Below are 13,245 nucleotides of genomic sequence, written 5' to 3' on the forward strand. Positions count from 1 at the left end.
CGTTGTCATTATCGTTTCTCAAACTTTATTGTTCCCCCGGTTATAACAATAATCCAAATCTCAAAACAGTCTTGATTTAAACATAAAAAAAAAAAAAAACCCTATCAAGTAAGTACTGGATGAGCAGTTACAAAGTATTTTCATGTAAACATGGTCATTTTAAGAAATAAGACAAGTAGTCACTGTGAGGAGGAAAAAAGAGTTGGAACAGTAATGGATGCAACTGTTTTCCAAATGTGTCCCTGTCTTTGCTGTTGTGCCGTAATTACCAGCAACGCATTCACCAGCTTTCACAACTGACCTAACTCTGGAGGAGCTCAAATCTGGTAATTACACTGTGTCGCAATGCCGTTACATTTAATAAATGCCTCACAGGTTCTGCATAGACCTACAGTATAGATGTTGCCACAGAGCCGGCTTAACACCTCCTGTAGGTCGTGAATGAACACCAACAGGATGAATAACAGCTTTAACAGCAACTAAAGAAGCAAACTGTCAAATAATTGAGGTCAAAGGCGGCTGCGGCCTCCCGTGATGATTGAATACTCTTGCGTTTCTGCGATCCCCGACTACTTTACAGACCGTACAAGTCACCGACATAAATATACACAGACAACGACGCTGACGAAAACGAAAAGTAGACGTGACTCAGTGCATCATGTGTTTGCATAAATCAACAGTCACCAGTATATTTTAAATGACGCTACAACTTTCTTTATAAATTCAGAGGCACTTGTCGAACTTCCAGTGAAGGATTAACCATTAATTCCTATTTATATTAATTCAATCTTCATACATTAGGATTGTTGGAATCGTTTAGAGCTGGAAAGGATTTACACACGAATCAATAAATATGCAGGGGAGCTCTTTACTCCCGTTCACCACTGATGTGTCTAATAATGACATCGGCACATTAAAAACATCTCAATATAATTTCACGAGGTTTCCATTTTGCAGGTAGTTAAATTAACAGTTAAAAGTAATGTTTTAATTTGGTCCAGGGGCTTAGATTAAGGCAACACACACAGGTTTATTAAGAGGGATTTTCCTAAAACAACAGGTCTTTAAAGAGCCTGCCTGTATTTTGTTCTTGTTTCCGGTGTCCGAGATGCGTCTAGCTGCCGGTAACGGCGGTCGCTATGCGAGAGCGCAACCGTAGGCGATGAGGTTGCGCCACTTCCTCTGTGTTTGTTGGACCAGAATAATGGACGAGACTTAAGACTGCCACTTGGTCGCACTCTCCACCTCGGAGGTCGCTAATGAACCCCGGAGAGTTGCGTCAACCTTTGGAAGCCGCTGCTAACCCTCCGCGAGATCGAATCAACCGTTTTTGCTGAACTGAGAAACGTTTCATTCGAAGAAACTTAAAAATAATAGGATGTTTTGCCCAAATACAGTGGAGAAACCCTGTCGGCACTGACGGAAGTAGTTAAAGGTTAAGAGCGAGGCAGCGGTGCGAGCATTAAAGCCACCTCTGCTCACGGTTTACGTAAAGGCACCGATATAAACTCGAGTGCGCCAATGCCACGCTGTGTTCGAGTAGCCGATCTCAGTGCTTCAGTTTCTTGTTCAGGCCCATGACTTTGAAGGTCGCGGCGGTGATCTTCTCGTAGACGACAAACATGAGGGCGGCCGTCATCACCGTCTGCAACAGCTTCGCCTCCAGCCCTTTGTACAAGCCGAGGACGCCGTTCTTCCTGGGATTTAAACGGAGCGTACGCACGTTAAATGAATAAATGTAAACGTGTCGGTGTGCAGGTTGTGCTTTTACACAAGCGTGTCCGCTCACTTGATCCTGTCCATGAGCAGGAACATGATGTTGGAGAGGCTCCCGATTACACCACCCTTGCCGTCGCCTTTGTACTGGCCGAACTGATGAAGAAAGAAAGATTCAGTATCATTTACTTCACAAGAACTTGTCCTTCCAACCACAAGACTCGTCATTTATTCAAGATCTTGTTTAAGAAGACCCAATTCATTGTTTTTATGAGATTAGCTGGCAAAGCGAACAAAAGAATGACACTTTATGTGTTAATATTTACCCTCAGGATGGCCTGAACTGTCTGAAGAGGATACGTTGCGGTCGTAGCGATGGCCTTAGCAATGGCTCCAATAAGAAAGATCTCTGCCGAGGATATCTGTGGTAGGAGAAGAAGATTCAACACACTTGTACCTGGTGTTTTAACTAGTTAACGCAAGGATCAGCAAATTAACAGGCGGTTTAGACTTCAGCGTTAAATTGACGCAGAAGCTACGCGCATACGCAAGAGCTGTGACTGGTTTGCTTGGGTGTTGCATGTCTCCGCAATTTTAGAATTTGATTGTTTCGGATCAATAACGACGGAACACATCGAGGAAAGGTTAACTGAGGAGGTTCGGAGATACAAACATTTGTACGACTTGTGTTTGCCAAAATTTCGCCGAAACTTTCAGTCGCCAAAGTGAAACAGGAAGTGGACACAAAAATGAACCCCGAATGGCAAAAAAGACAGCGACGACTAGCGTTGTTGTAGAGCGAGTCGGACTGACAAGCGCACGAGTATAAATGGCTCGCACCGACTTCGGCTACATGCACAGGTTGCGGCGTCTAGGTCCCGCAGCACTGATCGGATCTCGAGACACATTTAAAATGTCAGGTGTGAGTACGTACAGTATATTTTTAGTTGGTTACTTGTGACTGGATCACTGAGGACACGTTCAGATACAGGCTGATGGACCGACTTTGGTCTTCTAAAACTCTAAACGGCTTTCTCATGTCCTCTCACCTTCCTCCCTCCCTTGCCCGCCTTCCTCTTCATGGCTTCATAGAACATGAACTGCACAGCCGGGTTGAGGACCAGGATGAGAGAGGGCAGAGTGCTGCTCCACAGGGCTCCCACTCCCTCGTTGGTGATGATCTGCGAGAAAGCATCTGAGAAGGGGAAACCCAAATGAGTCACAACTACACAGTGACGCCAAAAAAAAAGAAAAAAGTGCAGAATTATAACGGAGAGATATACTACACACCAAATATGCCCCTGTAATGGGTCTGCTGGAGGTCTTCGTTTCTGAACTTCACCCCTTGCAGCTTCAGTCGTGTGTTGACCACCCACATGGGAGTGGTCAGGATCACATTCACAACCCCTGCATGGGCAACAGAATTTCATATTCATCAGTTAATATGCATTGGTCAGCAACACTGTCTGTAACCATACTTTAACAGTGTACCGGAGTCTTATAACTGGTGCATTTACCTGATACGACCCCCATGAGCAGATCTTTGGCAGGTCTGGAGTTCCCTGGACCAGATACCGTCAGTTTCTTCAGCGTGTTGAAGGTGTAGAAGTAAACGAAGTTGGAGCAGCAGAGGCTGGAGATGACCGGGAACCAGCCTCTGTACAGAGACTGACTGGGAAGAGTGGTGGAGAGACACTTGAATGGTGGCTGTTCTTTCTTTGCGGCCACGTCATCAGATCAAGTGAGCCAATAAAAGTTTAGTTTAGTAGTCTTGTCATTACTTGGCGATTACTTTGTCGATTCGATCCCTTAGTTCAATACAAAATTAGCAGAATTTCAAAACGATAGTTGCTGAATTGCTCAAATGCCGTTAACAATGATTTTTCAGAGCGTCGCCAATGTGGTTGCAGTCTAACATAAACTACTTGGAGGTTTTAAAAATTGTTTTAGCTTAATCTCACCACTAAGACATTAAGGTGCAGCTAAACCAGCCAATAAAAACACACCGGCAAAAACATGCCGACCCAGTGGGACCGCACGTGCTACGTGCTAAAAGCATGCAACAACGTCTCAAGATCTGATCGCAGCTTTGCGGCCAACATTTGGGGCGCATATTGAAACAGCCGCCGTCTCTAATGGATCTTCTCAATCTTGAAACTGTCATGTAACATCATCAGTTTGTATCATAAGATTCCACATGTACGCTTCAGTCAGATATGTGTATCTATGACAGATGTATGTTTATCTTGCTGTTCTCTTCTCTCTTTACCCGGCTGGCCTTAGGCAGGTGGGTCCCTCCATATGAGCTGGGTTCTGCTCGAGGTTTCTTCCTGTTAAAAGGGAGTTTTTCCCTGCCACCGTCGCCTTCAGGCTTGCTCTGGGGGTTTCAGGCCGGGTTTTTGTAAAGCGTCTTGAGACGATTTGTATTGTTGTTGACGCTATATAAATAAAACCGAATTGAATTGAATTGAATTGAGGAAACGACACACATTTTGGAACAAGCTGTAAAGTTTCTCTCGGTCACTGAAATGACGGACGTGCATTATTTATTTATTTATTTATTTATTCACCTCTACCCTGACCTGCGCAAAGCTATAACTCGATCTCTGGAAGAGTATCCACACGCACGTCAACTTCACAACTGCCATTTGCAATCAGGCAACTTAAGTAGCCAGGTTTGAATAAGGCAATAATCTCTCAGTGAGCAGAAACAGGCTCTGGCAATGTCACTACTCGCCGACGTTCAGTCAGTTCTAGCTCTGTTTGAGGAGTTAACCCGAAAAGCTAGACCCTCGGACGCTTTGACATCAGGTGTGATTCTGACCTCTGACCTAAGAAAAAGACACAGGGCAGCTTCCCTCCACCAGACACAAACACAAACACATCCCCGACTTACAGGCCTTCTTCCTTTGCTATCTCAGCCAGGATCTTGGGGGTAGAGTTAGCCTTTCGCTTCTCATCCACTGAAAAGAAAACAGAAATGAACAAACGTCAAATAAGGGACAAGGAAAGGAGTCTTGAGGACTTGCTCTCTGCTTCCTCATTTAATCCGGAAGTGCAAACCCTAATTATTTCACCAGTGTCGTTAGTTACTTTATAATGAAATAAGCCCTCACAGTAACTTCATTAACACTGCTTCCTGAGTGTCTTGTGAACTATGCCCCAGATGATAACGCTTCCAACTCACCCTGTAATCTGCTTTTAGCCGTGTCCAGAGGAAAGAAGACGGTCATCGCTGTCGCACTCCCCTAAAAACACAGAGCACAGTACTAATGTGACATCCACAAACACAACACTGGAAGCCTCAGTCTCTCTCGGTTTCAGTTTCCAACCTGTTTAATGCGCTTTAATCGACGCTACTGCAAACGCCGAGTAATAATAAATAAAACTGTACTTTTATTACACGTTATCTCACCATTGCGCCAGCCACAGCGTGGACCAGCGTCTCGTAAGACAGAAGGCCCACAGGCGAGCCGCCGTTGCCGGACATCTCTGCAGGTTCCTCCCGGTCCGCTCGGACTTCGCAGAGTGGACTAAAAGCCGGTTAGTTGCAGTAACTGCGAGGAAACCCGCCCCCCTCGAGGGAAGATAGCCACCGCTCAGACCAGATACAACACTGACACTTACAACTGCAGCCCCATGGTGCTGGAAAGTCAGCGGCGACCTGAAAGGAAAACCATAAACCAAAGCAAACAGTTTATGCAATGAACCGATGTTTCTTCCCACTTTTTCCTGATTGGTTGAGTTGACGTTGAGACGCAAGTGATGCGTCACTGCCCCCTGCTGGACTGGAGGAAGAAATGACCCAACAAAAAAACATATATAAACAAGAATCAGGCATAACATTATGACAACTGACAGGAGAAGTAAATAACATCTTGTGACAGTACAATGTTCTACTGGGAAACTTTTGGACCTGCCATTCGTGTGGATGTTACTTAGACACGTAGCACCCACCTAGACCAGACCAGGCACCACCACCCCATAGCAATGACACTCCTTGATGGCAGCAGCCATCCCCAGCAGGATGCAGCCTGACACAGAAATGGTTTAGGAACAACTAAAATATGAAAAACAGTACAAGGTGATGACCTGGCCTCCAAATCCACAAGTATTTGTGGGATGATCCACAGAGGCCCCTCCCCTCAACCCATAGGACCCAAAGGCCACCACAGGACACCTTCAGAAGGCCCATGTCCATTCTCTGATGAGTCACAACTGTTTTGGAGGCACAAAGGAGACTTACACAATATTAGGAAGGTGGTCATAATGTTATGCTGGTCGGTGTATATCAGTGTTTTCCCTTCTTTAATTCATTCAGTGGCCTTCTGTTTCTTAATGATCAGTCAGACACTAATCTGTTGTTCCATAAATTGAATATAATTGTGTAATTCTGTCACTTGAACTTATTTGTTGCTTGATTGATGGTTTGGAAACATCAGAAAACTTTGAGAAAAGCAATTGTGAGTTCAGAGTTCAAAACGTTTTACACAACAAGTGACTTAAACGTCCACAGATGGCCTTATATGTGGTGAAGAGAATATTATAACTTGTTAAGTCATCAAAGGTAAAAGTTCAGGACGAGGAACGTCAAGAGGAAAGACTTGAGACTTCCCTCTGAATTCCAAACACCTGGTCCAACCTTTGGCTTTAAGTACCTGGCGATAATAAGCTGTTGAGCGCTGTCAGCTGGACTTTGCTTTTGTTTTATGGCTCTGAGCTGGCGATCCGTTGACGCCCAGTGATTTCTTTGTTTGCCCCGCTCGGCCGTTGCCGTTTGCTCATTAGTTGGGGGTGCCGAGAGGTAGACAGTGCCACACTTCTGTCCGTTGACCATCTCTGTTCTTCTCAGAGATGACGAGGTACCACAAGGCAGCGATTGATGGGTACTTGGACATCCTGAAGGAGGCCACGAGGAGGGACCTGAACACGGCCGACGAAGATGGCATGACCCCCACCTTGCTGGCTGCTTTCCACGGACATGTCGACGTTCTTCAGCTCATATGCAGCAGAGAGTAAGTAACATTAACTCCTCTCTATTACTGGTGCTTGGAGCCAGATGTGACGGAGATAAATATTTTCCATAATCATAATCTGCTGTGTATTTTAATATTAAAATACCACTGAAATGCATAGACTTCATTAGTTTCAAGTGTATTTTATGTGTGATTCACAAAACTAAATATTAATCTACAGTAGAACTATAATTATTGTCCAAAAAAGTATGGTTAACAATATATTACAGCAGAATTTAGGGCTGGGAAACATATTTTTTTATGCTTATTGGTAATTTAAACCAGTTTTTCGATGACTGTAGTCCTAAACGATCTAAAACTTCATTCCACTTATAAACTTCTCACTCCCACGAGCTGTGCCAAAAGTTGGATCATCCTGTGAAACAAAGGAACCCTTTATCTGTCCCCAGCGCCCCCCCCCCCCCAACCGCCACCACCACCTCTGCCACTCGTGCGATTCAACAAAGGACAAATCTAGACCAGCATTCTTGCTGACAAATGGGATTCTGAAAATATCCTTGTGAGACGTTTGGCGGGGCGTAAGCTACATGAGCAGCTTTTCTGTCATTATCAGCATGAAACCAGATTTACAACGTTTCTGCGTTACAGCAATCAAAAGTTATTCACGGGACGGTGAGGCATGACAGCAGGGGACTTTGAATCTTAATGGCTTACCAGTTATCTTGATCCATCCTTAGTTATATTTTGTTTTGTATTGTGGGTGTGGTAGGGCTGAGAATGTATTCTTCACATTTAAAGACATTTTTTTGGTAAATTTGTTAGCCTGAAGGCATAGCAGCAGAGCACAGAGTGTAAAGCTGTAGCTGGAGCTCCGCTCTTGGTTCAGTGGACAATATACAGAGGCTTTAGGTCCCAGACTGCACTGCGATAGCTGAACTTTTGGCATCAGGCATTTATGTCAATCAGCTCCCCCTCCCAACTTTATTGACAAACTCATCAGAGTCTCATGGTTGCCTCGGCCACCGAGTACGGCAGTGCGGCGCTCTGAAGCTACATCAGTCCATACGGTTGACCAATTAAAGCTCAAGCCGCTAGTTATGGGAAGTACATCTCTTTTCTGAGAGTCGGTTCTTTTGCCACGGCTCCCAAAGAAGAGTCGGCTCCCGAACGGCTCTTTAATTAGTTTCCTTTATAGCCTGATATTTTGGCCCAACACAGCAAATACATATGGTTTGTGTGTTGGTAAGTCCAATTGCGTTCAATGTTTCTATGAGAAGCCTAATTATTGTCTCATTCTGTTACGTGAAAGCATTATTGCTTTTGTTTAATATTTTAATAAAACTTTAATTGTGCAAACAAATGAACAAAACACTGCAATCAAATCCACACAAGCGAATACAGAACCAAACTCAGTAAACAAACGGTATAAATGTCCTTATTTATGTGCATACTGGCATTGAGAAAAGTCAGATGCCTCAGCTGTGACGGGCTGATGCGATTTCTTCTCACCATGAGTGTCTGCCCTGTTCACCGCTGTCTAACAGGCGGTTTAGGCTTCTACGTCAATTTGACGGCGTAGCTAATGCCGTAGCTGACGCTCACCTCCCCAGAAATGTAACTATGAGCCGCGGCTACACAGACCGCAAGAGCTGCGATTGGTCTAGTTGGTAGTAGTGTGTTTCCTCTTTAGTATTTCCGGCAACTTCTCCATCTCCGCAGTTTTCTAATTGGTTGTTTTGGATCAACAAAAATGGAGCACATCTAGGAAAGGTTAAGTGAGGAGATTCGGAGATACAAACATTTGTATGACTTGTCGCCATTGCTGAAAGTGAAGCAGGAAGTAGAAACCAAAATTAACCCGACTGGCAAAACAAATAGAGTGGCGACTAGCGTTTGGGTGGTGTTTTTGCGGAGCGAGCCAGACTGACGAGGCACAAGTATAAATGGCTCACACCGGCGTAGGCTACGTGCATAGGTTACGGCGTCTATGTCCCATAGTACCCTAAATGAGCCTTTAGGGTCCGCATATGGTCTGAGCTGTTGCCGTAGCCATGGCGTCAAATTGACACAGAAGCCTAAACTGCCTATGAGTGTGAAAGATATTAAATATTAAATATTATGTGATTCTGCTTTCACATAATCATATGATCCTAAGTCCTCACATGTGATTGGCCAAATGGCGTGCCCACCAAAACAAAGTTTTGCGCTCTTTTGCGCATGACACATCACTACAAGCCACAAGCATTAGAGCACTAAATACTAAACTATGTTAACGGAGATTCTTACACAAAGACGTAGTAGGCTAACGCTGTACCAGTTAGCGGACAACGGGCTAAATCGGTTAGCCTACGGTAGCACACGTGGCAAACATAAAACTTACTGAAATATAAATGACAACACCACTACAGCTAAACACCAGTTGGTTAACATACACACTAACATACAGAAAGTGTCCATTAGCCAAATAACTGGAGCATGTTTAACACAGCCTTAGCATGCTAACCTAGCCTCGCGGCTAGCTCTGCTGTCACCGTATAGTAACCAGCACATTAGCCCCACTACAGACATACAGCATACAGATAATGTTAGGAAACCATACTGTGGACTATTAATCTTACAGTGTTTTATGAAAAATAGTATTGTATTGGCCCCAATTGGTAAAACAGTCCAGGTAAAAGTGTTTGGAACACAGCCCCAAGTTTTATTCTGAATTCTTTATTATGGCTTAGAAAACGTTAAAATCATATTTCCGTATGAACGATTTCTGATAAGACAACTGAAAAGACAAATGGTGTCTAATTTTAAATAAATATCCATTCTGGTTGGCCCGTGATTTGGAGTGAGTTCTTCATTTTAGCCCCCTCTCTGATTGAGTTCGACACCACTGCTGTAGAACAAAGGAACCTTTTATCTATTCCCAGCAGCCCCACCTCCATTACTCATTCACTACAACAAATGACAAATTCTTACCGACTAGAAACTTATGTTTATTCGTCGGTAAGATGTTTTGAAGTTATTTAGTGGGGCGTAACACATGTCTGGGCTTCATGACAAGAATTAACCAAAACATTTCTGCCATAATCAGCAATACCTATGATTTATGACAAGTTGTTTCAGTATCACAGCAATGAAAAGTGACAATGAGGCACGACACTGTAGGACTTTAAAACTTAATAGTTTACCAATTATCTTCAGCCATCTTAAATCATTTCTAAAGTGGAAATGTGCTTACATACTTGCTTTCTTAAGTCCACCTCACATGGAAACGATAATTCACAACACTGTGCAACATGCTTTGCTGGGAGTGGATATACCGTAAAAGGATCAGTGCTTAAAGAAGGTGAAAAAAGCAGTGAAGTCAAGGTAACGCAACGTTACCAGACAACAACAACAACAGCAACAAACATCATCATCTGTAATTCACGCAAAGCTGCAGTGGTGGAGGAAGTATTTAGATATTTTCCTTAAAAGTACTAATAATCCAAAACACTGTAAATATACTCTGTTTCAAGGGAAAGTCCTGCATTTGAAACATCACTTAAAATAAAAAAATATGGTAGTTAATTACTCCCAGACCCATGTGATTGTTAACTATTGTACTATATATAATACTGTGTATTATTATCACTCAGGCATGCAGGGTTTTACTGTTGTAGTTGGTTGAGGTGGAGCTCAACTATTCAACTATTTCAAATAACAATAAGACGGCAACAAATTGTTTTCATTATGGATTAGATTGATTGTTTGATTGGTAAAAAAAATATTAAAAAAATCTGCAAACAGGGAGAAATGTGAATAGCAGTCTGAAAAAACACACTGGTACTTTTATTCACCAAGATCAATGGTTTTTGCTTCTGTGTCATTTTATGAAATAGTGGCTTTATTACTAAGGTGAAAAATATATATATATATCTGGTGAAAGATTCCTGGTGTTTCAGAAATAAGAATGGGAGGTAAAGCCTTAAGCGATCAGACTGGGTTCTCCACCCTTAAGGTTAGGCTTAAGACTTTCCTATTTGATAAAGTTTATAGTTAGGGCTGGCTCAGGTGACACTGAACCATCCCTTAGTTATGCTGCTGTAGGCCTAGGCTGCTGGAGAATGATGCACCTGTCCTCTACTTGCTACTCTCTTGCACCAAGCACCTATCCTCTAATTTCTTCTCCATTACTACTCATGCATTTGTGTTCTACTACTGTATTGCATGTTAATAGCTGTGTAACTAAAATGTAAATATATTTTAGATCATTATTTATTTATTTATTTTTTTGTTCTTTGTTATACAGAGGCGATCCCAACAGAAGTGACATCTGGGGAAATACACCGTTGCACCATGCAGCAGCCAACGGCCACATGCACGTCCTGAGCTTTCTGGTCAACTTTGGTGCCAACCTTTTCGCACTGGACAATGAGTTCCACACAGCCATGGACGTCGCCGCCGCCCGCGGCCGCATGGACTGTGTGCGCTTCCTCGATGCCGCCGCCTCCCAGCAAACGAACCAAAATGCGAAAAAGGTCGCCAACCTAAAGAGTCAGGCCATGAAAGAGGCAGAAAAGCGCGTGAAGCTCTGCGAGAAGGTGAAGAGGAAGCACCAGAGCAAGATGGATAAATTTTACCGTGGGCCGGATTCTGTTTCAGAAGTGAGCTCGGTCTCATCGTTCTCAAATGGTGGCACCATGAGCAGCGTCAATGAGCAGTTCTCCAAACTAATCGCTGCGGATAAGACTGGTTCTCTCTCAGGCAGGGTTCCAGGGTTTGGATCAATCCAGAAGAGGCTTGGGAAGAAACAAAAAAACACGCTGCAGAGGGTAGGAGGAGATGGGAACGTCATTTTCCTTAAGCAGGACAATGGAATGTCCGAGAAACCAGAGCTCATGGATGTCTTCGATGAACATGATGAGAACATGCTAGATGATGATAACTTTGAAGAGAAAGGTGGCAGTGAAGACGGCCAGGTCAGACAATCCATCTTCAAACGGCCTGGACTTGGAGATCTGACTTTCATGAAGAAGATGGGGCTGGAGTCTGAGGAGAACGTCAGTGGGAACAATGAAAGTCTTGGCTACCTCGTTCAAAACAAGTTGTTTGAGGCGGAGGAGGACTCTGATGGCTTTAATGAAGCCGGTGGCGGCGACCTTGATCTGGAGGACGACCTGGGACTGAATGACGACGAAGACGAGGAAACCTCTCCTCTGAGCGTGTTCCTGTCTACCATCAACCTGATGGAGTTTACCCATGCTTTCAACAGAGAGCACCTGGATCTGGAGGCTCTCATGCTTTGCACTGATGAAGACATGAAGGGCATTGGCATCCAGCTGGGACCCAGGAAGAAGATCTTGGAAGCCGTTGCTCGCAGAAAGAACGCGCTGGGGACACCTGGCGCCATGAAGGAGAGCAGCATGTGATCTGAAATAGTAGTTACTTATAATCCTGTTTGAAGCTTAAAACTAGTCTGTGTCTTTTGTAAAGATAGCCAACATTTTGATTTTGTACAAAACAAAGATTGTACCATAAACTCTTTCTCCAAAAACAGAGCTTAAATTTCAAAGTGTTACTAAATGTCTAGTAAAAAGCAACAATACTATATGTGATTAAGGCATAATCTCACAGCAGAATAGAAAACCTTTTTTTTCTTTATCATAAAAATATAACATGGTCCTGGTTGGTTGGGTTGTGGTGTTGTACGTTTCATTATGATTTTTACGTAATTCCGAAATAAATAAATAATTCTACAGTTCATTATTCTCTGATGCAAATACGCATGGGTAATTTATTTTTCTCTGGTTCTTAAGGTATCAGATTTTAAGGATGGATCAAACAGTTACCAGTACCATGCACTGCAACCAAAGAAAACATATAGTTATAGTTTTTATTAGTCATTTTATTTCATCAAGTAAAACTCAAATCTGGTGGACCTCCCAGTGGTAGTAAAAAATTAAACGGAAAGTGTTTTCCATGTTCCTCATTGCAACTTCTATGCATTTATATGTAATAAAATTGATAATCTGAGGTATTTTCAGAACTAGAAAGTTGCCTGCTTAAAAAACACACTTGGGGAATTATTTGAGACTTGAGTGTGTTCAGTGGCCAGAGCCATTTTTCTTATTTTCTACTCTTCTTTTTTAGTATTAATTATTATTAGAAGAAGCCTAAAGTAGAGCTGGGCTACCAAGGCTGCTACCTATTCCTAGTGCCGTAGGTGGCAGGCCATGTAATATCCCAGTGGCCAATGAGGCCAAACAAGACGAGCATCAAGTGAAAGGCGAATAATTGAAGGAAAATTTGCAATTCTCGTTTGTTTTTGAGAAAGAAAACAGCTGCACAGATTATTGAAATGTGGGAAATACCCTCATGCTTAAAGGGGAATTACCGTTTTTTACAACCTGGACCTTATTTCTGGCATAAAATACGATCGTTTACTCACCCATATAACAAGAAAAAAATAATAACAGCTTACTATCTATCCAGGTGCAACAGAAAGGATATTCAATTAGTTAGATCAAAATCAGATCTTTTCTAAGCTGTATAAATGAATGGACGGGGAAACTTTTTG

The 13,245-nt window shown here is 43.0% G+C and overlaps 2 protein-coding genes across 2 annotated transcripts; one reads left to right on the forward strand and one right to left on the reverse strand.

The window, feature by feature from the left end:
• Positions 1-2: 2 nt before the first annotated feature.
• On the reverse strand, positions 3-5,429 carry slc25a17l (solute carrier family 25 member 17-like). Its single transcript, XM_084570279.1, has 9 exons — positions 5,132-5,429; positions 4,904-4,964; positions 4,613-4,679; positions 3,234-3,388; positions 3,007-3,123; positions 2,766-2,911; positions 2,043-2,138; positions 1,790-1,872; positions 3-1,697 (listed from the first exon to the last, which is right to left on the reverse strand). The coding sequence occupies exons 1-9, from the start codon at positions 5,204-5,206 to the stop codon at positions 1,550-1,552; spliced, it is 948 nt and encodes a 315-aa protein (XP_084426405.1). The 5' UTR covers positions 5,207-5,429; the 3' UTR covers positions 3-1,549.
• A 1,105-nt stretch (positions 5,430-6,534) lies between these two features.
• On the forward strand, positions 6,535-12,569 carry anks4b (ankyrin repeat and sterile alpha motif domain containing 4B). Its single transcript, XM_084571577.1, has 2 exons — positions 6,535-6,731; positions 10,978-12,569. The coding sequence occupies exons 1-2, from the start codon at positions 6,571-6,573 to the stop codon at positions 12,095-12,097; spliced, it is 1,281 nt and encodes a 426-aa protein (XP_084427703.1). The 5' UTR covers positions 6,535-6,570; the 3' UTR covers positions 12,098-12,569.
• The last annotated feature ends 676 nt before the right edge of the window (positions 12,570-13,245 follow it).

This window comes from Chelon labrosus (assembly GCF_963514085.1).
Source record: "Chelon labrosus genome assembly, chromosome: 21".
NCBI lineage: Eukaryota > Metazoa > Chordata > Actinopteri > Mugiliformes > Mugilidae > Chelon > Chelon labrosus.